At 42.6% G+C, this 23,726-nt stretch overlaps 1 protein-coding gene across 4 annotated transcripts in view; it reads left to right on the top strand.

The window, feature by feature from the left end:
• Positions 1 to 23,726, top strand: part of smad2 (SMAD family member 2) — a 95,242-nt gene that overhangs the window by 53,110 nt on the left and 18,406 nt on the right. For all 4 annotated transcript variants that reach the window (XM_052037064.1, XM_052037073.1, XM_052037089.1 and 1 more), the window contains 3 exons: positions 3,529 to 3,663; positions 9,633 to 9,707; positions 10,013 to 10,066. In XM_052037064.1, coding sequence (XP_051893024.1) covers positions 3,529 to 3,663; positions 9,633 to 9,707; positions 10,013 to 10,066 — 264 coding nt within the window. The remainder of the gene's footprint in view (positions 1 to 3,528; positions 3,664 to 9,632; positions 9,708 to 10,012; positions 10,067 to 23,726) is intronic.

Here is a 23,726-nt window from a genome sequence, read left to right as displayed (position 1 = left end):
CTATTACAACTGTAGAAAGGGTGGATAATGTAGCAGGATTCTCTCTAGAGTCAGTATGAGTGGAAGTTAGGAACAAGAGAGGAGCAGTTACTCTACTGGGAGTATTCTATAGGCCCCCTGGTAGCAGCAAGGATACTGAGGAGCAGATCGGGAGGCAGATTTTGGAAAGGTGCAAGAATACAGGGTTGTTATCATGGGAGACTTCAGCTTCCCAAATATTGATTGGCACCTGCTTAGTACCAAAGGTTTAGATGGGGCAGAGTTTGTTAAGTATATCCAGGATGGATTCCTGTCACAGTATTTTGACAGGCCGACTAGAGGGAATGCCATATTAGATCTAGTATTAGGTAATGAACCGGGTCAGGTGACAGATCTCTCAGTGGGTGAGCATTTGGGGGACAGTGACCACTGCTCCCTAACCTTTAGCATTGTCATGGGCAAGGATAGGAACAAAGAAGACAGGAAAATATTTAATTGGGGAAGGGCAAATTATGAGGCTATAAGGCTAGAACTTGAGTGTGAATTGGGATGACATTTTTGAAGGGAAATATACTATAGAGATGTGGTGGTTGTTCAGGGATCTCCTGCAGGATGTTAGGGATAAATTTGTCCTGGTGAGGCAGAGAAAGAATGGCAGGGTGAAGGAACCATGGGTGACAAGAGAGGTGGAACTTCTAGTTAGGAGGAAGAAGGCAGCATACATGTTTAGGCAGCAAGGATCAGCTAGGTCTCTTGGGGAATATAGGGAAGCAAGGAAGGAACTTAAAAAGGAGCTGAGGAGAACAAGAAGGGGACATGAAAAGGCCTTGGCGAGTAGTGTTAAGGAAAACCCCAAGGCATTTTTCACTTATGTGAAGAGCAGAAGGATGACGAGAGTAAAGGTAGGACCGATTAGGGATAAAGGTGGGAGGATGTGCCTGGAAGCTGTGGAAGTGGGTGAGGTCCTCAATGAATACTTCTCTTCAGTATTCACCAATGAGGGGGGCCTTGATGACGCTGAGGACAGTGTTGGTAAGGTTAATGTTCTAGAGTGTCTTGATATCAAGAGAGAGGATGTGTTGGAGCTGCTAGAAAATATTAGGACAGATAAGTCCCCGGGGCCTGATGGAATATTCCCCAGGCTGCTCTGCGAGGCGAGGGAGGAGATTGCTGAGCCTTTGACTAGGATCTTTGAGTCCTCGTTGTCCACGGGAATGGTACCAAAGGATTGGAGGGTGGCAAATGTTGTCCCTTATTCAAAAAAAGTAGTAGGGATAGTCCAGGGAATTATAGACCAGTGAGCCTTACGTATGTGGTGGGCAAGCTGTTGGAAAGGATCCTTAGAGATAGGACCTATGGGCATTTAGAAAATCATGGTCTGATCAGGAACAGCTAGCATGGCTTTGTGAAGGGCAGATCATGTCTCTCATGCCTGATAGTGTTCTTTGAGGAGGTGACCAGGAAGACTGATGAGGGTAGTGCAGTAGATGTGGTCTACATGGATTATAGTAAGGCATTTGACAAGGTTCCACATGGTAGGCTTCTTCAGAAGGTCAGAGGACATAGGATCCAGGGAAGCTTGGCCATGTGGATTCAGAATTGGCTTGCGTTTAGAAAGCAGAGGGTTGTGATGGAGGGAGTGCATTCAGATTGGAGGGCTGTGACTGGCGGTGTCCCACAAGGATCGGTTCTGGGACCTCTGCTTTTCATGATTTTTATTTATAACTTGGATGATGGGGTAAAGGGTGTATTGGCAAGTTTGCAGACGACACAAAGGTTGGTAGTGTTGTGGATAGTGTAGAGGATTGTCGAAGACTGCAGAGGGACATTGGTAGGATGCAGAGCTGAGAAGTGGCAGATGGAGTTCAATCTGGAGAAGTCTGAGGTGGTACACTTTGGAAGGACAAACTCCAAAGCAGAGCACAATGTTAATGGTAGGATTCTTCGTAGTGTGGAGGAGCAGAGGGGTCTGGGGGTCCATATCCACAGATCCCTGAAAGTTGCCTCACTGGTGGATAGGGTAGTTAAGAAAGCTTATGGGATGTTAGCTTTCATAAATTGAGGGATTGAGTTTAAGAGCTGTGAGGTAATGATGAAGCTCTATAAAACTCTAGTTAGACCACAGTTAGAGTACTGTGTCCAGTTCTGGTTGCCTTATTATAGGAAGGATGTGGAAGCATTGGAAAGGGTGCAGAGGAGATTTACCAGGATGCTGCCTGGTTTAGAGAGTATGCATTATGAGGAGAGACTAAGGGAGCTAGGGCTTTGGAGAGGAGGAGGATGAGGGGAGACATGATAGAGGTATACAAAATATTAAGATGAATAGATAGAGTGGACAGCCAGCACCTCTTCCCCAGGGCACCAATGCTCAATACAAGAGGGCATGGCTTTAAAGTAATGGGTGGGAAGTTCAAGGGAGATATCAAAGGGAGATTTTTTACCCAGAGAGTGGTTGGGGCATGGAATGTGCCTGGGGTGGTGGTGGAGGCAGGTACATTGGTCAAATTCAAGAGATTGTTAGATAAGCATATGGAGGAATTTAAAATAGAGGGATATGTGGGAGGAAGAAGTTAGATAGTCTTAGGCGCGGTTTAAAGGTCGGCACAATATTGTGGGCCGAAGGTATTATTAGAACACAGAATACTATTTTATGTTCTAATAATACCAGTATGTCACCTTTCAGATTAATAATGCATATTGAGTTAGACCCATGCAGACAATATTAGTACCTGCAGGGACTTGTACTGGTTTATTTTTTAAACTCTTGCAACTGGAATAAAAGTGCCCTGATAAAACAGGAAGAAGCTATTCCCAGGGATAACATCTTAAATTGGACTTGCTGAACATGAAGTTCTTTTTTTAATATTATATAATGTGTTTGTCTTGTATTTAAACAAGGAAACTTCATATTGTGTGCCTTTTTTGTATTTTGATTTGCTGGTGAATACCAGTAATCAATTTTGTTTCTTTTGAAGACCCAATGCAATTTCAATTCATTATACGTTTATACATCTGGAATATTAGACTCTAAGGAGTGTTCCATGGATATATTTGAACCATTTGGGGTTGGTAGGTTGCTCTAAAGGCACTTCAACCCAAAAGGTTCATAGGAATGGAGATGCTCTTTATTTGTCTTCAGTTGCAAGAATTTTGTGCTGGAAGATATTTTACTCTTTTTAAAAAAAAAGTCTCTTAGCAACTAGATTTGCATAGAAATGAAAATGGCTGTTCAGTGCATATCCCTCCTGACACTGGAGTTGGAGAAATCTCTCTTCCTTCCCCCACCACCACCACCCCCCCCAACCACCTCGTGGGGGGAAAAAAGAGAAAACACCTAGCCAATAAATGAAACACTACCACCTTCAGGTACTCTTTGATTTTTCTATATGGCACTGATTTATCATTTATGTAAATGGGAAGAATGGATAAATTCTTTAACTAGATTATGCTGCAGCTATCTTGCTACTGTTACTGTTAAACAGAAAATCTAAGTTCCAGAACAGAATATAAAGTTTCAGCATTATTAATTATTTGTACTATTGGTTTCAGTTTTGCCTCCTGTACTGGTGCCACGACACACTGAAATTCCAGCAGAATTGCCCCCACTTGATGACTACACTCATTCCATCCCTGAAAACACTAATTTTCCATCTGGAATAGAACCACAGAGCAACTATATCCCAGGTATTAATTTTTTTTTAAAACAGTTCCACTAACTACAGTGGAGTTAACTGCTTTGCACTCTGAGCAACCTTGTTTCAGCATGAAGGGAATGCAGCTTGATGTACCACATCAGGAATAGTTATTGATAACTTGAATTCTAAATTCTGTTCCATTTTAAGTTTTGTTAGGTTTTTTTAATGTTAGAAAGGGAAGTTATGGTTTGGATGAAATGGGTCTCTGTTCAACAATGAAAAGATGGACAAAGTAGTGGATGAAAATATTCCAGTGTTTTCAAAAGATGTGAGGGTCTGCATTTGTCTTAAAGTTTTAAAGTGATTTAAATTACTAGCGAAATGAAGGATAAGTAGCAAGTTGATCTTGAGAATTAGAAAGCAAAGGTGAAGAGTTTAACTGGTATGTGCTCTTTTGAGGGACAATGTATGCAACTTTGAGGTGGGTACAATGTTCAAAATTGTCCTTGATAAAATAATTGTTTCTAGTGAAAATCTTTTAAAAAAAAAGCTAAATTATGAATATAAATTATGCAAATGAACAAATGGAAGTTAAATGTGATGAAGTACAAGATAACACATATTATTGGGAAGATAGTATTTCATATGGAATTACTTTCTATTGCTAGAAGTGGAGGAGAGAAGGAAGGAGGTTTGAGATGGTGGAGGGTGGGAATTCTGGTCTGACGTTACATCAAAGGCATTTTGTTGCAAATCATACATTTAGTAATTGGTCATGTAGATTTCATTGCTATCTTCGGTGCGTTGGAAAGAATGAAAATCCATATGATTATACCAAAGGAAATGAAAATGGTTTTTGAAATGCTGAAAATGTATAGATTTTTCTTAAATTTTGATGAAAAGACTGCATTTCTTTAAAAGTTATTTAAAGTTTGGGTAAAGTTAATCCATTCAGAATGCAATTCATTCAGTGTATTGATATATAAAAAGGAAATTTGTTGGTTTGCAGTGACTGTATAGTTGGACAAATTGTATTACAGGTAATGTATCATACCTTGTCTTCCAAATTCCTGTACAAGTTCCAATTCCTGTGTAAACATGGGTTGATGAATGGAAAGAGACATTGTGTGGTGCATGAATCTCCAATGAGAGAATGCAACTACCCCAGGCACTAGTCATGAGCTGAGGAAGTAGAGGGATAGGCAGAGAAAATGGGGAGTTGGTGCTAAGGCCAGGATAGGATCAGCCATGAAATTGTTTAATGGGTGCAGAAGACTTGAGGGGCCGATTGACACATTTCTGTTTCTGACGTTTAAGTGGGAGATGATGGAATATTGTACTCTTTCCTTTTGAGAGTGACATCAACGACACTCTAAACTGAATACCATACAGGAAAAAAAGTTGCCTGCATTATTGGATTCCATTTCACCAGCATAACCTTTTTTCTTCTGTGGCATGGTTAGAGTGTGCTCAGTTTACAGGATGCACTGCAGGAACTCACCATGTTTTTGACAGTACCTCCAAAACCTACAACCACCACCTTGAGTTAATTTAAAACTAGGACCAATTTTTGGAAACTGAGCCTCCAGGGTAAAGAATTCCAAAGATTAATCATACTTTTCATTAAGAAATTTTTGCTCCTCTCAGTCCTACACTCAAACCACTTAGCTTAGTATCATCAGTAAACCTGGAAATATAACAATTGGTTCCCTCAGCTAAAATTGTCAATAACTGCACCTCAAGTACTCCTGCAGTACCCTATTAATCAAAGCCTGAGAACTTAAAGATCTGTCCAAGACACCGCAGCCCAGGTCGAGGACTTCATTCAGGTGCCCCTGGAGGAGGAGAAGTACGATAAGTTCAAGACCTTCCTTCTCGAGACTTTCGGCCTTTCCCGACGCAAATGAGCCTCCCGCTGCCTCTACCTCGGTGGGTTGGGTGACAGACCCCCCCTCTGCGCTCATGAACGAGATGTTGGCTCTGGCTGACGACCACAAACCCTGCCTGATGTTTGAGCAGGCTTTCCTGGAGTAGTTACCCGATGATATCCACCTGCTCCTGGCAGATGCTGATTTCAGCGACCCCCGGAAGGTGGCTGCCCGGGCGGATGTCCTTTGGCGGCCGAGAAAGGAGAGCGGGGTGTCTGTTGAGCGCTTTGCCATGCCACGTACCCAGTGGTCCAGCAGGCCAGACCCGGCTATCGAACGCACCCCACCCGCCACCAGATCTGAGACACCAACCGACCAATGGTGTTTCTACTACCAGCGGTGGGGCGCTGACGCCCGCAGGTGCCGGCCACCGTGTAGGTTTCCAGGAAACGCCAGAGCCAGCTGCCGCTGATGGCTACGGCGGCTGGCCACCTGGATAGCCACTTGCATGTGTGGGACAGGCGTTCCGGACGTCGTTTCCTAGTGGACACCGGAGCTGAAGTCAGCGTCGTGCCTCCCAACAGCCACGAGACTCGCAACTGCACACCAGGACCCGCCCTCAGAGCTGCCAACGGTAGCGCCATTCGGACCTTTGGCACCTGTTTGGTGCACCTCCAGTTCGGCACCTGCAACTTTACTTGGAAGTTCATCCTGGCCGCTGTCACACAACCACTCCTTGGGACAGACTTCCTTCGCGCCAACAGTCTGCCGGTTGACCTGCGGGGTAAGCGTTTGATACATGCCAGGACCTTCCAAATGTTCTCGTTGGGTGAGGCCAAGCTACCAGCCCCACATCTTGACTCCGTCACCACGTCGACCAACGAGTTTGCCAGAGTCCTGGCAGAGTTTCCGTCAGTACTAACGCCCCAGTTCTCCTCCACCTTGCCCAAGCACGGCGTCCAGCATCACATCCCCACCCAGGGCTCTACCCTCCACACTCGCGCCCGGTGGCTACCCCCGGACAAGCTGCACCTCGCGAAAGAGGAATTCAAGAAAATGGAGGAGTTGGGGATCATCTGCAGGTCGGACAGCCCATGGGCCTCTCTGTTACACATGGTCCCCAAGGGAACCAGAGGCTGGCGACCCTGTGGTGATTACCAACACCTGAACGACATTTCTACTCCGGACCGGTACCCCGTGCCGCATATTCAGGACTTCACTGCCAACCTGCATGGGCGGTCCATTTTTTCCAAGGTCAACCTCGTCCGCGGGTATGGCCTGATCCCCGTGCATCCGGACGACATTCCAAAGACAGTGCTGATCACACCTTTCGGCCTCTGAATTCGTCCGGATGCCCTTTGGCCTCGAGAACGCTGATCAGTCCTTCCAACGACTGATGGACGTGGTCGGGCGCGACCTTGACTTCGCCTTCATGTACCTCGACGACATCTTGATCGCCAGCAGCAGCCGCCAGGGACATTTCACGCACCTCCACCAACTTGTTCCTCGCCTGAGGGATTTCGGCCTGACCGTCAACCCAGCCAAATGCCAGTTCGGGCTTGAGACAATCGATTTCCTGGGCCATCAGATTGACAAACACAGCGCCATGCCCCTGCCTGCAAAGGTCGACGCCATCCGCCATTTCACCAGACCCATCTCCATCAAGGGCCTGCAGGAATTCCTCGGTATGGTAAGCTTTTATCACCGGTTCATACCATCCGTGGCCCGCATCATGCGCCCGTTGTCCGCTCTCCTGTCGGGCGGAAGCAAGGACATTGTTTGGTCGGAAGAGGCTCGCACCACATTCGTCGAAACCAAGCAGGCCTTGGCGGACGCGGTCATGTTGGTGCATCCTCGTACGGACATCCCGAATGCCCTCACGGTCGCTGCCTCCAGCACAGTAGTCGGAGGGGTTCTAGAGCAGCTTATCGAAGGGCGTTGGCAACCGCTGGCGTTCTTCAGCAGCACCTTCGACCACCAGAGCTCAAATATAGCGCCTTCAACCGCGAGCTGTTGGCGTTGTACCTGGCCGTCAGACAGTTCCGACACTTTTTGGAGGGCAGGCCGTTTACAGCCTTCACCGACAACAAGCCGTTGACCTTCGCTTTCAACAAGGTCTCAGATCCCTGGTCAGCACGGCAGCAGTGGCACTTGTCATACATCTCAGAGTTCACCACTGACATCCGCCATCTGTCTGGGAAAGAGAACGTGGTCACGGATGCACTGTCACGGCCCACCATCCAAGTTTTGTCCTGGGGGTGGATTTTGGCACCTTGGCAGAGGCACAGCGAACGGACATGGAGATGCCCAGCTATCGCACCACAGTCTCGGGCCTGCAACTGCAAGACCTACTGGTAGGCCCCGGTGAGTGCACCCTGCTCTGCGATATCTCCACAGGTAGACACCGCCCCATCGTCCCAGTTGTCTGGCGCCGACGGGTGTTTGAATCCATCCACAGCCTCGCACACCCATCCATCTAGACTACTGTCCGGATGGTGTCCGACAAGTTCGTCTGGCATGGTCTGCGTAAGCAGGTTTCCGAATGGATTTTCAACCTACCCGCCAGAGGTTCCACCATATCCATGTCGACCTGGTCGGCCCCCTCCCAGTCTCCCGAGGAGCGCGGTACCTCCTCACGATTGTCAACAGTTTTACCCGCTGGCCTGAAGCCATTCCCCTTGCAGACACCTCCACCCAGTCCTGTGCACGGGCCCTTTTGTCAACTTGGGTGGCCCGTTTCGGTGTCCTGGCGCATATCACCTCAGATAGGGGAGCTCAATTCACCTCCGGCCTGTGGTCTGCCGTCACCGACTTGTGGGGTTCCCGGATCCACCTCGCCACGGCCTATCACCTGCAATCTAATGGGCTGGTGGAGAGGTTCCATCGACACCTGAAGTCAGCACTCATGGCCCGCCTTAAGGGGCCCAACTGGGTAGACGAACTCCCCTGGGCCCTGCTGGGGATACGCACCGTGCCGAAAGAGGACCTGTATGCCTTGTCTGTGGAGATGGTCTACGGGACGCCCTTAGTCATCCTGGGCGAGTTCCTACCAGCCCTTTGGGGGCCAGAGGAATACCTGCTGCGGCGCTCGACCGGCTGCGCGAGCGTCTTGGAAACCTGGCCCTGATACCCACCTCGCGACACGGACAGGCCCCGACCTGTATGCCGACTTCCCTCCAAGACTGTAAGTTTGTCTTTGTCAGGAGGGGTGTGCACCGAACACCGCTGCAGCAGCCATATGAAAGGCCATTCCGGGTCGTCAGGAGCAATGGGTCCACATTTGTGCTGGACATTGGTGGGGGGGTGGTGCGCAAGGAGGTTTTTACAATTGACCGGCTGAAGCCGGCTCATTTAGACTTGGACCAACCTGTGGTGGTCCAGTGAGTGCGACGCAGGGGCAGGCCACCCAAGTCATAGTTTATTTAATTCTGGTTTTCGCGACGGTATCGCCGGTTCTGGGGCCGGGGGGGTTATGTAGCAACTCACCACATCGACATGGAACCAGCTCCCGACGTAGCAAACGTCGTCGGAGGCCCCGATCCAAGATGGCGCGGGGCCCTCCTTCTTCCCCATCGTCGGGCTAGGAAAGCCCGAGCGCGGGAAGGTCAGGTGACCCGCGCGTGACGTCAGTGCGGGAACTGTAGCGCGGGAAGTTTTCGGATATTAAAGGCACACTGCGCCCCTGTCGTTCATTCGACTTCTGATTTCAAACCAGCGACTCTGTGTCTTCATTTCGTAATGTGTAGCTAGCCGCTACACTGTCATAAATCCAAGGTGACTGCTCAATCCTCTTGTTCATTTGTGTTCTGTTATGATATGATATGTTATAGATTCCAGCAATATTTTGCTGCCTACTGATATTTTTACTACGTCATTAAATAGTGGGGTTGTGTTTGAGACCCTCCAATCCACAGGGACAATTCCAGAATCTATAGAATTTTGGAAGATGACCAGAGCATTTGCTATTTCTGTAACTCCCTCTTTCAAAACTCTGGGATATTTAATCTAGTTTGATATTTAAAACAGTTGAATGTAATTCGGACTTTACAGGTGTTAATATTGTAGTAAATTGTTCTCTTACTGGACGCAGTTTAAAGTGGCATCTGATCACTTCAACAACAATAAGATAGCTCCTCTTTCACTATAATAGAAACACCACCCCCAGGCTACATCAGTGAAGATGGAGAGACCAGTGATCAACAAATGAACCAAAGTATGGATACAGGTTGGCATCTATTTTCTGTTAGTGAATTTACAATCAGTTTATTTATGCTAATATATTAAGACCATTAACCTTGGTTTTGCATTTAAAAGAAAACTATAGATTGTGGTACTTTTCTGCTAATTCACCATAAAGAGAAATGTATTTTTAACTCTTTGGACCTTATGCTAGACGTGACAAAAATTTAGTTTAAGATACGTAAATTTAATCTGTAATAAATAGTGAAGGAACTGAATTGTATAAAATTGAGGTTGGTGCAATTGCTTTGTTTTGGATATTTCTAAAATGACCAATGTTTTCATCTTTAGGGTCTCCTGCAGAAATGTCGCCAAGTACCTTATCACCAGTTAACCACAGCTTGGGTAAGATCAATTGTAACTTTTCTTTTATACAAACCTATTAATAAAGATTTCCTTCTAACATAGAAAAAGGTCATTTAGCCCTTTGAATCTATGCTGGCTCACTGGGAAATCCCATTTCCTGATTTTTTTTTTGTAATTTATCCTCTCCACATTCCCATTAATTCCACTACCCACCTACATAAGAGGCAAATTGCAGTGGAAATTGGGAAACTGGCACACCTGAAGGAAACCCAGTTGATTACAGGGAGAACATGCAAACTTCAGTCAGTACTGGAAGTCAGGATTGGTCGAGGGTTGCATGAACTGCGAGGCAGCAGCTCCTCTCGCTGTGCCACCTGTAATGACTTGAGTAGTTCAAAGAGACCACATCATGAAATAAGAGTTGAGGTTGTATTTGTTTACTTCTCTACTTAAATTAAATGAAATCTCTATGAGTAATCAGTAAAAAGGAGAGATGATATTTATTCAGTTCTAAATACCAGAATGTTTTTTGATATGAAAGTCATGTGAATTAAATAATCAAATCTATTTTCAACAAATTCAATAAAGGTGATGTCCTCCTGGAGATCCACTTTGCAGTGCACCTGCATTTAAATTAGATGACATGAATTTCTAGAAAGCTGTTGCATTAGTGAGTCATCACAATGTACCCTTGGAATTGAAAATGTTCTGTGGTAATCTCTTTAAAGTGCTTATATTTGCACGTTATTGCTAGTTTAAAGAAAATTTAACTTTAGGAATACTCAAGTTTTTTTTTGGCAAATAGTGTCTATCATGGAAACTGCACCGAACCTGATCCTCTTTGAGGTGGTGGAGATTTTTTAAATTTACAAAGACAAATTTCTTAATACAACTTTGACAATTTGCCATATAACATTTTGGAAATCCCAATGGTTCAGCACCTGCTCATTGGGGCTGTGGTTCCTGTGATCGCCATGACTCCTGCCTTCCCTTTTGAAATCACAGGGTTCAAGAGAAAATATTATGTCACATTTTCTTTAAAACAAAATAACTAAATATGTGGGAGCCACAGTGTGTTTAAAGGCAATCGTGGGAACTGGGGCACCGGCGAGTTGGATGCCAAACCGTCCGGATTTCTGAAAAGTTGGATAGTGGATTGTTGGAGTTTTACGATTTATTAAGAAATATGAACATGGAATGTAGAACAATACAGCACAAGAACAGGCCCTCCAGCCCATGATGCCTGTGCTGACCACAATGCCAATTTAAACTGCACGTTTGACTGTACTTAGTCTACGTCGCTCAGTTCCCTGCCTGCTCATGTGCCTGTCTAAATGTCTCTTAAACATTGCTATTATATCCACTTCCACCACCTCCCCTGGCAGCATATTCCAAGCACTTACCACTCTGTGTAAAACAAAAACTTGCCATGTAAATCTCCTTTAAACTTCCCCCCTCTCATCTTGATGGTGGATTGTTGGGGTTTTACAATTTATTAAGAAGTATGAACGTGGATCGTAGAACAGTATTTGACATTTTCATCCTGGGAAAAAGACTCTGACTATCTCCCCGTCTATTCTTCTTATAATTTTATATGCTTTGGTCAGGTTGCCCCTCAGCACCTGATGTTCCAGAGATGACAATTCAAATTTGTCCAACCTTTCCTCATAGCTCATACTCTTCAATTCTGGCAACAAATACTGGTGAACCTCTTCTGTACCCTCTCCAAAGCCTCCACATCCTTCCCGTAATGCAGTGGCCAGAACTACCAACAATACTCCAAATGTGACCTGACCAAATTTTATCCAGCTACAGCAGACCTCCCTGGCTTTCAAACTCCACACCTTGACTGATGAAGGCAAGTATGCCATATATTTTCTTTACCACCCTATCTACTTGTGTTGTTGCCACTTTCAGGGATCTATGCACTTGCACCCCAAGATCCCTCTGTACATCATTGCTCCTAAAGATCCTGCCATTTACAATATACTTTCCTCTTGCATTTGACCTCCCAAAGTGCAACACCTCACATTTATTTGGATTAAACTCCCATCTGCCATTTCCCTGCCCACTGTTTCTAACTGGTCTCTCTTTTGCTGAATCCTTCAACCTTCCTCACTATTCACAACCCCACTAATTTTTGTGTCGTCTGCAAATCTACTAATCAGCCCATCTACATTTTCATGCAAATCGTTTTGTATATATCACAAACTGATGTCTCAGCACTGATCTTTGAGGAACACCACTGGTCACAAGCCTACAGTCAGAATAACACCCCTCCACTACTACCTCTGTCTTCAATGGCCAAGCCATCTTTGAATCCAATCTACCAAGTCACCATGCAACCCATGCGCCTTAATCATTTATGATGTGTATAGAGTTTAAAAATTCTCCACTGCCTAAAAAAAGATCCAGTTTGGGTCTAGTTTCCATGGCAGTCAAGGTTTATTGCTGAAATCCTCTAGTAGAGTATTCCTAAATATCTAGGAATAGCAGCGTGATATTCCTAGATAGCATGCTGGAGTGAGAATTTTATTGAATGTAAATAATTAAAAGGTTAAAAGCAACCAACGGAGAACTTGGAAGGGAATCTGATTAAGCTTTGTTTTAAGGAAATTGGGTAGAGAAATGTTGGAAGTAGAGTACATGTCTTGGACATGGACTTTCAAAACTCTAAGGTACCATACATAAGCTGATTTTCAGGGCTGGAGGCTGTGGTTTGATTTGTGGAGGGGAATGAATAAGGAGGGAATTTGGATAAGAGTTATAATGCAGGAAACCTTGGGGAATCTCTTGGTGATTGGGTATTCCACATGGTTCTTTTATGGCTGCTTTTGCTTACTGTTGAATTGATATAGGGCTGAAAGGTGTGCAGACATGCAACTGCTTATAAAAGATATACTGAGTGGCAAAGAAAGTATTTTGGTAAGATGATAAAATTGGCAAAAGAAAGTCACAGATCTTTTAAAACAAAAAGTGGGTGGAAATGCAGTTTGTTGAAGAAATTTGAGTAAATAGACTTTGGAGGAAGCCCAAGAAAGAGCAAAAGACCTGAGAGTTTATGGTCAAGTGACATTATGGCAACACTCAACATGGATGTGCTGTTTTAATTGATTATATCTTATGACACATTTATCTTTGGAGAATTAAGCACCTGCTGATTCCCATTTGGGTCGTAAATGGTTGGTAAACTGAACTAAATTAAAATTTCATCTAATGTGGCATTAATTGTAATTGCTTAAATGATTAGTGGCCTGCAGAAAAGAACAAACTTTCAAAAGGTGTTTTTCACAAGTTGAAGGTCTCGGTAGCTAAAATTATATGCAAGTGGAGTCGCAATTATAACAGCAAAAGATTGAAACGGCACTGGAAGATCCTACAAATTAGAATTACATGGTAAATAATCAGGACATTGAGAACTGCCCTGCTGTTTTTTCAAATAATACCACAATCTTTTATTGACACCTGAGAAGACGGATGGGCTTCAGCTTTAAATTTTAAACTGAAAGGAAATATTTTAGACATTTCAGCACTTAAACAATATTGCCCTAGTGTGTCAGTCTAGGTAATATGTTGAGGCTACAAGAATGAGTTTTGAAATTGTTAACTTTTAACTCTGAGAATGTTAAAACTGATCAAGATTTGACACTATCGATGTGTTTACCTTCATATGTACCAGTTCAGAGATTACCAACAGTGGCTATTTCTGGATTTAAAATGTAGTTGCGAGAATGAAGTAATTTGTGATTCTTTCTCTAATTCCCCACCCATTATTTTCCCCATGCTTGTCTCGTGCAATATGCTGCCAAGTTTTGGGAAATGCCACGTCCATCACACTCACTAATTCTATAAAAAGCACTCAATAGGGTTGATGAAGCATGACCTAGCTCTAGATTATGTGTTGGCTGCTTTGAATTAACCAAAAAGATATTTGACCAGTTTTTCAGTTCAGCAGTGTGAATGTGGGTTAAACATTGGGCAATGACTTCACTTACTCAGTGACACTCAATAGAAGCACATGTTAGCAAATTTTATCACCTTGATTTGTATCTGTAATCTTGAATTGATATTTTGGAATCATCAAACAATGTAATTTTGGTTATGTGACAGCCAACTCGGACAAACTCAATGTTTGTATTTTGAAATTGGTTGTATTTGCTTGAAAATCAAGCCTAGTATTCCATATCCTGCTGAAGTGGCACATTTGTTTATCGGCAAGGCGTTTATTTAAAAACACAATCCTTGTCTACGTGCACTTCTAGTCTTGCAACTTGGTAATTTATTTTGCATATTATGCTATGGTTCTTGCCCAGTTTTGTATGTAATTTGGAACTTGTTCACATTAAATTGCCATGTTGTAGTTATGCAATCTGGTTGTAATGGTCCATGAACCAAATCGAAGGTGCTCCTCTATTCTTTGTCACCAAAGTTTTCACTTTCTGAAAAAGAAATAAGTATGCCTAGGTATTTAATCATGTGGTGCTGTTTGTCAGTACAATATGGTTGAAGGTGGACTTAATCCCAAATAAATTGCACTTCCATTTTCAGATGAATCACACTGTTGAAGTGCAACCTGCTGGTAAATCTAAATTTCAACCCCAGGTGTTTGAAACTTTCAAATATATTTTTACCAAATATTTTGTTTGCGTATTATTCCTTTCCGGCTGTCTTAGTCTGGTGGCCAAGCTGCAGTGTGACTGCTGTTGGCTGTACATTGGTCCATAAAATATAATTTTATTGCTCATTTCAAACTCTGTAAAAACACTTGATACCATAATAAAGCCTAATAAAAATTGTTTTTTTGTCACACAATCAGACCATATTGTAACATAACCAGGTATCTTCACTGGGCAAAGTAGAGCAGATCTTACTTTACTGATCCCGTAGATAAACTTCCTAACCGGCTACTTTTCTACCTTGCATAATCTAGCTAAGATGACTGGTGGGACATCTACCTTCACAAGGTTATGCAAAAAGAGTTGAGCATAATTACAGTGGCATGCAAAAGTTTGGGCACCCCGGTCAAAATTTCTGTTACTGTGAATAGCTAAGTGAGTAAAAGATGACCTGATTTCCAAAAGGCATAAAGTTAAAGATGACACATTTCTTTAATATTTTAAGCAAGATTACTTTTTTATTTCCATCTTTTACAGTTTCTAAATAACAAAAAAGGAAAAGGGCTCGAAGCAAAAGTTTGGGCACCCTGCAGGGTCAGTACTTAGTAACACCCCCCTTGGCAAGTATCACAGCTCGTAAACGCTTTCTGTAGCCAGTTAAGAGTCTTTCAATTCTTGTTTGGGGGATTTTCACCCATTCTTCCTTGCAAAAGGCTTCTAGTTCTGTGAGATTCTTGGGCCGTCTTGCATGCACTACTCTTTTGAGGTCTATCCACAGATTTTCAATGATGTTTAGGTCGGGGGGCTGTGAGGGCCATGGCAAAACCTGCAGCTTGTGCCTCTTGAGGTAGTCCGTTGTGGATTTTGAGGTGTGTTTAGGATCATTACCCTGTTGTAGAAGCCATCCTTTTTTCATCAGCTTTTTTACAGACGGTGTAATGTTTGCTTCCACAATTTACTGGTACTTAATTGAATTCATTCTTCCCTCTACCAGTGAAATATTCCCCGTGCCACTGGCTGCAACACAAGCCCAAAGCATGATGGATCCACCCCCGTACTTAACAGTTGGAGAGGTGTTCTTTTCATGAAATTCTGCACCCTTTTTCTCCAAACATACCTTTGTTTATTGTGACCAAAAAGTTCTATTTTAACTTCATCAGTCCACAGGACTTGTTTCCAAAATGCAGCAGGCTTGTTTAGATGTTCCTTTGCAAACTTCTGACACTGAATTTTGTGGAGAGGACGCAGGAAAGGTTGGAGAAAAAAGGGTGTAGAATTTCATGAAAAGAACACCTCTCTAACTTTTAAGCATGGGGGTGGATCGATCATGCTTTGGGCTTGTGTTGTAGCCAGTGGCACGGGAAACATTTCACTGGTAGAGGGAAGAATGAATTCAATCAAGTACCAGTAAACTCTGGAAGCAAACATCAAAAGAGTAGTGCGTACAAAATGGCCCAAGAATCTCTCAGAACTAGAAGCCTTTTGCCAGGAAAAATGGACAAAAATCCTTCAAACAAGAATTGAAAGACTCTTAGCTGGCTACAGAAAGCGTCTACAAGCTGTGATACTTGCCAAAGGGGGTGTTACTAAGTACTGACCCTGCAGGGTGCCCAAACTTTTGCTTTGGGCCCTTTTCCTTTTTTGTTATTTTCAAACTGTAAAAGATGAAAATAAAGTAATCTTGCTTAAAATGTTAAAGAAATGTGTCACCTTTAACTTTATGCCTTTTGGAAATCAGGTCATCTTTTACTCGCTTAGCTATTCACAGTAACAGAAATTTTGACCAGGGGTGCCCAAACTTTTGCATGCCACTGTACATATAAGAAAAAAATGTCTACAATTCAGTTAATGAACAGAATTCCTTTCTGCAAACTGATATGCCATTTGATGAGATCAATGCAATTATTTCAACTGCCTTATTTCACAGAAATTAATTTCTGCAGTTAAAGTTAAATAAAATAACTTCACAGGTCACTCTTTGATTATTCTTCAACCACACCTGGTTCAAAGGCAGTTTTTGATTCTGTCTTGCTTCAGTGGATGGATTCTCTTTTGTTATCAATGTTACACTTCAGGACATAAATTCTAAAATTTGAGTTTTAGCAGGGAAAAATGATGGTATCTGTTAGTACAAACTAGCCCAATGTGAATCCTCAAAATGTGTATAACTGGAAGTGCAACAGTTGTTTAGGTTTGGAAATGAGAATATTTTAAATTTCTGAATGGGTACCATTGCTTTAATTTAGTTTGCAGGCATCTGATATTTGTCAATCCCAATTGGATTCTTGGCCCAAAGTCATTTCAAGATCTATATCAAGTTATATTTTGAAAGATCTGTAACTTGTACATTATAACCACATGATTGTAGCCTTCAACCATGTCTTTATTGATCAGGTCTCCTAGTTTCCAGCATGCTAGTTTAAGCATCTCACTTTCATTTCCAAAATCTTCCAATATGTTACTTATTTATATCCTCCTCATTTTTCTAAACATGAGTATAGGTCACATCTGCTTAATCTCTGCTTGTATAACAAGCGAACATTCCAAGAATAAATCTGGTGAACCTTTTGCAGTCCCTCTTTTGCAAGTATATTCTTCCTTGGTGAGGGAGAACAGACTTGAACATAATATTCCTGATGACATTTCACTGGGACCTTTTGTATTGAAAGCAGTAACGAATTTCATCAGTGCTGTATGTCTTTGCCAGACAGTGGCTCCCAGGACACAAGAAATGGACCACATTTTCAAGGGACTTGTGAATCTTTATTTTTGGAGGGCAGTGTAGTGCATTGGGGAGCAGTTTATTAAAAGAACTTGGTCTCATGAATATGGAGCCATCCTTTTGTGTGTTATGGTGAACTAGCCACAGTGTCTTAGAGTTTGAACAAATGCAAGCAGCCTCTGCATACACAGCTTGGCTACTGAGATTTAGGTGACCTTGCTTCTGGAGTAAAAATGCCAGTCATTGTGCTATTCAGTGTGTCAGCACAGCCTTTGGGTGATTGAAGAAAAGGATATTTGAAGATGGAGATCTCGAATCTGGCAAAAGTCTAGTTTACCGGACCTGCCCTGCCCTCAATGCTTCTGAGACTTGGACTGTGTACAGCAGGCATCTCAAGGCACTGGAAAATTACTACCTATGCTGTCTCCACAAAATCCTCAATTCTCAGTAAGGATAAACAAACCAATGTGGCATCTTCTCTCAGACCAACATCCTGGGCATTTAGCCACTAGTTCGTCATGGTCAATTAGCTTTGGCAGACCATATTCCATTACTGACACCTGGTTCCTGAAACAGCCATTCTATTCTGAGCTGTCATGGGAGGAGACTTCCAAGCAAACAGAAACTGATTTGAGGAATTCAAAGTTTCCTTATTTAGTATTTCTCTTATTTTGTGAGTAGCTGCAAATCTACACCATCTCTTGGGTATCTCCTGGCCAATGACCATTTGATGTGGAGGAAAAACATTCAGCTTGGTATTGACAACCTTGAGGCCATGCATTGGGGATGCACAGAAATGTATGTGTAAGCAGTGGAAGGATCACACCACCTCTTAAACTACCTCATTAGCTACTTCAGATCCCACAAAATGAGTTGTCCTTGATCCTGAAGGACTGCCTAAGGAGAATATATTTGTACTAAAATTTGTGCAAAAAAACCCAGAAAAGCAGAGTACTTTTTTTATGGTGAGAGATGTTCAAATGGACCCAGCTGTCCTTTTGCACAAGTTGCTGAAAGGTAATATGAAGCTGCAGCAAGCAATTAGGAGGCAAATGGCATGTTGCCCTTTACAGGCATATTTGAGTACAGGAGTAAAGATGTTTTGTTGCAATTAAATAGGACCATGAAAGGACAGACTATATAGACTAGTCCTGTATTCTCCAGAATTTAGAAGAATGAGAGGAGGTCTCATTGAAACTGGCAAAATTCAGACAGGGCTTGACAAATTGGATATGTTTCCCCTGGCTGAACCAGGTGTCCAGACCCAAGGTCACAGTCTCAGAATTTAGGGCCATTTAGGTCTGAGATGAGAAGAAATTTCTCCACTCAGAAGGTGTTGAATCTTTGGAGTTCTCTACCCTAAAGGGCCTTGACGGGTCAGTCATTTGAGTTAGTTCAAAGCAGAAATTGATAGATTTCTGGATATTAAGTGATATAGGTGCAGTGCAGCAAAATGGCATTGAGGTGGAAGATCAGCCATGATCTTGATGAATGGCAGAGCAGGTTTGAAGAGTAGATGGTTACTTTTATTGTTTTGTTGGTAGATAGATTATAATGGGGGGAAATTTTACCTCCTTGCCAGTTCGGTTAGTCTGTTGTATACCCTGAGATGCCTCCACATCCTCCTCCTAGCCGATAACGCCACCTAGTTTTGTATTATCAGCAATCGTGGATATATTGCACTTGATTTCCTCATCGATGTAGGTTGTGAATAGCTGTGGCCTTAGCAACAATTCCAGCTGCACCCTACTAATCTCAACCTCCCAACTCTAAAATGACACTTATTCCTACACTAACCAATCTACATTTGTACATTAACCTATCTGTGTCAATCCAATACCAGGCATTCTGATTTTGTTTAATAATCTCTGTGGGGCACCTTATCATATTTGGTTTCCCCTTATTTATTGTGCTAGTTCCAGTCTCAAGAAAAACCCCTCAACAAATTTGTCAAATGTGATTTCTCATTCATAAATCTATGTTGAATCTACCCTATTCTATTATTATTTTTTAAGTGCCCTATCATTACTCTTTTAATGATAGATTCCAGTACTTTCTTTATTACAGATATCAGGCAGTGGTTTCCTGTTTTTCTTTTCTCCTCTACTTAAATAGTTGCAGCTGCTCAAACATCTTTTGGAAGTCACCAATTGCATTTCATTTCCCTTGCTGGTTCTCTGTTACTTAATGTAAAAAGCCATTAAGTTGGACACAATTTTCCTTAAATCCATGCTGGCTTTCTCTGGGCAATCCACTCTTATCCAAGTGATCAGTTATTCTGACCTTTTACTAAGAAACTAGTGTGACATATACAGAACTGTGTATGACCTCTCCAGGGCTGAGGTTATGTTCCTCATGATTAATGCATAGTCTTATTATAACAGCAGTCTGTCCCAATTAGTTTTCCTTAATCAGTGATCAGATAGATCATCTCAGACGTGAAATTCTTTGAAGATCAATTTTTCCATAGAATTGTTAACACACTTTTCAATAAGTGAACAGACATCAAGTTATTGAAGAATCTGATGATGAGCAGGTACAAAGTGATTAGTGCTGAGAATTTTCCTTCATACCTTTTTAAAACAAGCTGTCTTCGGCTTCTGTGATCTCATGTGGGCCAACTAGAGGCATTATATTCTGAGCAATGAGAAGTTTTATATTCAACAAAGCTGCTTATCAGTCATGCGTAACAGGTTCAGAACCTGCACTCAGCAGAGCTTTCACTGCTGACTAGCGAACTAATCATGAACTTCTCCCAGTTCCTTAGTTTGATCTGATCCACAGTTATTCCATTCCAAATTGAGGGGACCTTGTAAGATGATGGGTCCTTGCATAATATAATGCTATCATATGGGAGTGGTTTGCTACAAAAGTCCTGCTCTTGAAGCAGTTTGGAAGAATTGATATGTGCAAAAGCCACGTCTACCAGGCTTTTCCAGCTGCATGTCCTGGCAAGGACTTGAAATACCAGGGATATGTTCCTAAATCATTGAAGCATTTTATTTGAAAATATAAAACATTTTTGTTTTTTAAAAATATATAGTTTAAGGTTTCTTTTTCATAGGCAGTCACTTGGGATCAAAGATAACTTCCACTCTAGTTCTGTTGGATCAGAGGTAGCGAATGAGACCAATGTGGCAGCGTGGACAGATTGGTAGTTTGAGAGGTAGTGCATCCTTTACAGTTTATGTTGGGATTTCATGTGCTCCTGATGCATGGATTCTATTCTCTGTACCAACTGAAATGCTGATTCACTTTGAGCAGTTATGGGCCAGGGAGTTCTAGGAGTTAAGGGGGATGTTGCATTTGTTTTGGAGGGGATTTTGAGCACCTTTGTTTTTAAATTGTTTTTGGGATCTGGATGTTGCAGGCAAGGCCAGTGTTTATTGCCCATCCTATTTGTCCCTGAGAAGGTTGGTGGGCTGACTTCATTTCTTCTGTCTTTTTGAAGGTACTCTGGCAGTGCTGTTGGGTAGGGAGTACCATGATTTGTACCCAGTAGTGATAGAGGACTGACAATATATTTTCAAGTCAGGATGGTCTGTAAGATGGGGAATCTGTAGATGGTGATGTTCTAAAGCACCTTCTGCCCTTGTCCTCCTCTGTGAGGGATCACAGGTTTGAGAAGTACTATCAGAGTTGCTGGGGAGAGTAACAGCAATGCATTTTTTGGATGGTATGCATTCTAGTCACTGTATGCTAGTGGTGGAAGGACTGCATGTTTGGGGAAGTTGATAAAGTGCCAATCAAGCAGGTTGCTTTGTCAGTCGTCCAGGTGAGTGGAGAGCATTCCAAATTCTTGAGGTGACAGCTTGGAAAATGGTCTGTTTTGGGAATCTGATGTGAAAGATGTCGTATTCCCAGTTGAGCCAATTATGTACAATTTGGGTATCACTGGTAATATTGGCCAGCAAGAGGATGCTGACATTGGTACACTTGCTAATGGATTTGGAAAGATTTTGTGGAAACAGTGGTGGTGATACCTTTCCAGTACTGTGCAGTACCTGCTGTGGAAGTTCTTGGGGATCTACAAGAAGGCAGGAGTCATTGCTCTGCAGAAGACCCCAAGCTTAGTTAGGTTGAGACCTTGATCTTCATACCCTCTTCCTCGGTTGACCAAAGCTCGTGCTGGTGTTCTGAGGGCAATGCTTGTATAGAGTGATTGGTGATGTCCAAGATGTGGGAACAAGACCATGTTTTCCAAGGTCTCATCATTAGCTTTATTATTGGAGAGCAGTGTTTAAGAGCCAAGGATCCATGCTTTGTTGACATTGGGTAATAGAGAAATGAGGGTGGTTTTAAGTAATTATTTCTGTTTGGTCTTCATGCTAGGACCATTCTATATTTATAAATATCGGAACTTGGAACAATTTCTATTACTGGAGGGGAAAAAGAGAGGCTACTAAGCAAAATGGTGAGATCACTGGACTTGATGGCCCCCATCCAGTTACCTTAAAGAAAATTACAGATATAACTGAGATCGGGATGCGTTAGTTATAATCTACCAAAATTCCCTGCATTCTGGAGAGGTCCCAGAGGATTGGAAAACTCTGAATCTAACACTCCTACTCAAGAAAGGAGGCTGACAAGGTGGGAAAATATCCAGTAGGGCAAGGTCCTGTGTGGTAGGCTGGTTCAGAAGGTTAGAATACATGGGGTCCAGGGTGAGATAGTAAAGTAGATACAAAATTGACCAGGTGAAAGGAGGCAGAAGGTTGTAGTGGAAGGTTGCTTTTCAGTTTTGAGACCTGTAACCGACAATGTGCTGCAGCAATCAGTGCTGGATCCTTAACAGTTCATCATTATATGTAGGTGGCATGATTAATGAGTTTACAGGTGACACCAAAATTGGTTTAGTGGACAGTGAAGTTTTAAACAGGATGTAGATCACTGGGAAAGTTAGTAAAGGAATGGCTGACAGAATTTAACTTGGGCATGTGAAAAGTGATGCATTATGGGAAGTCAAATGAGACTAGAGCATACAGTAAATGGTAGGATCCTGGGGAGTGTTATTGAGCAGTGAGATCTTTGGGTTACAAGTACATAGTTCCCTGAAATTGCTGACACGGGTAGACAGAGTGGTGAAGAAGGCGTATGGTACACTTGTCTTCATTGGCCAAGATATTGCGTGTAGGAGTTGGGATGTCATGTTACAGTTATACAAATCGTTGGTTAGGCTGCACTTGGAGTATTGTGCAGTTCCAGTTGCCTTACTATAGGAAGGAAGGTTGTGATTAATCTAGAGAGGGTGCAGAAAAGATTCACAGGAATGTTGCTGGGATTGGAGACCTTTAGTTATAAGGGAAAGACTGGATAGGCTAAGACTGTTTTCCCTAGAGTGAAAGGAGGCTGAGGGATGACCTTTATAGAGGTTTATAAAATTGAGGGGCATGGGAAAAAGGTCTACCCATCTTACCTAAGGTAGGAGAGTCTAAAATTAGCACAAATTTAAGGTGAGAGGGAAAGATTTAAAGGAGAACTGAGGGGCAAGTTTATCCAAACACAGGTTAGTGAGCATATGGAACGAACTGCTGAAGGAAGTGGTAGAGGCAGGTACGATTCCAATGACCCTTTTTTTTAAAAAAAAAGGTCATTTGGACTGGTACAAAAACCTGAAAGTAAATACCACCAGGCTCAAGGACAGCTTCTATCTCGCTGTTATAAAACTATTGAATGGTTCCCTAGTATGATAAGATAGACTCTTAACCTCCAGTCTACCTCATTATGACCTTGCACCTTATTGTATACCTGCACTGCACTTTGTAGCTGTAACACTTAATTTTGCATTCTGTATTTTTTTTGTACTACCTCAATGCACTGTACAAGGAATTAATCTTTATTTACAGTAAGCAAGACAAGTTTTCCACTGTACCTTGGTACAAGTGACAATAAACCAATTCCATACCTGGATAGGAAAGGTTTAGAGGAGTATGGGCCAAATGGGGTTAGCATAGACAGGCATCTTGGTTGCGTGGATGAGTTGGCTCAAAGGGCCTGTTTCCATGCTGTATAACTCTATGAATCTATAGGCCAGTTAGCCGAATATCTGTCATTGAGAACATGCTGGAATCCATCATCAGGAAAGTAATAGTAGGACGTGGGAAAATAAGAGTTGAGCAGAGTCAACGTGGAGTTATGATAAGGAAATGATGTTTGACAAATTTACTTGCATTCTCTGAGAGTGTAACAAATGGTGGATTTCCAGCAAGCATTCAGTAAGATGCCGCACTAAAGATCATAGCAATTAGGGTTGGGGATAGTATTTGCAGCGACAGAAAAGTGGCTGTTTAAAAGAAAATGGCTGGGATATATTTTGGGTTGGCAATCAGGAGGGTGCTGCAGGGATCTGTTGGGCCTTCAA

This window comes from Pristis pectinata, chromosome 2 (genome assembly GCF_009764475.1).
Source record: "Pristis pectinata isolate sPriPec2 chromosome 2, sPriPec2.1.pri, whole genome shotgun sequence".
Taxonomy (NCBI): domain Eukaryota; kingdom Metazoa; phylum Chordata; class Chondrichthyes; order Rhinopristiformes; family Pristidae; genus Pristis; species Pristis pectinata.
Note: the sequence above shows the minus strand (reverse complement) of the source record. Positions and strands in the feature narration are given on the sequence as shown.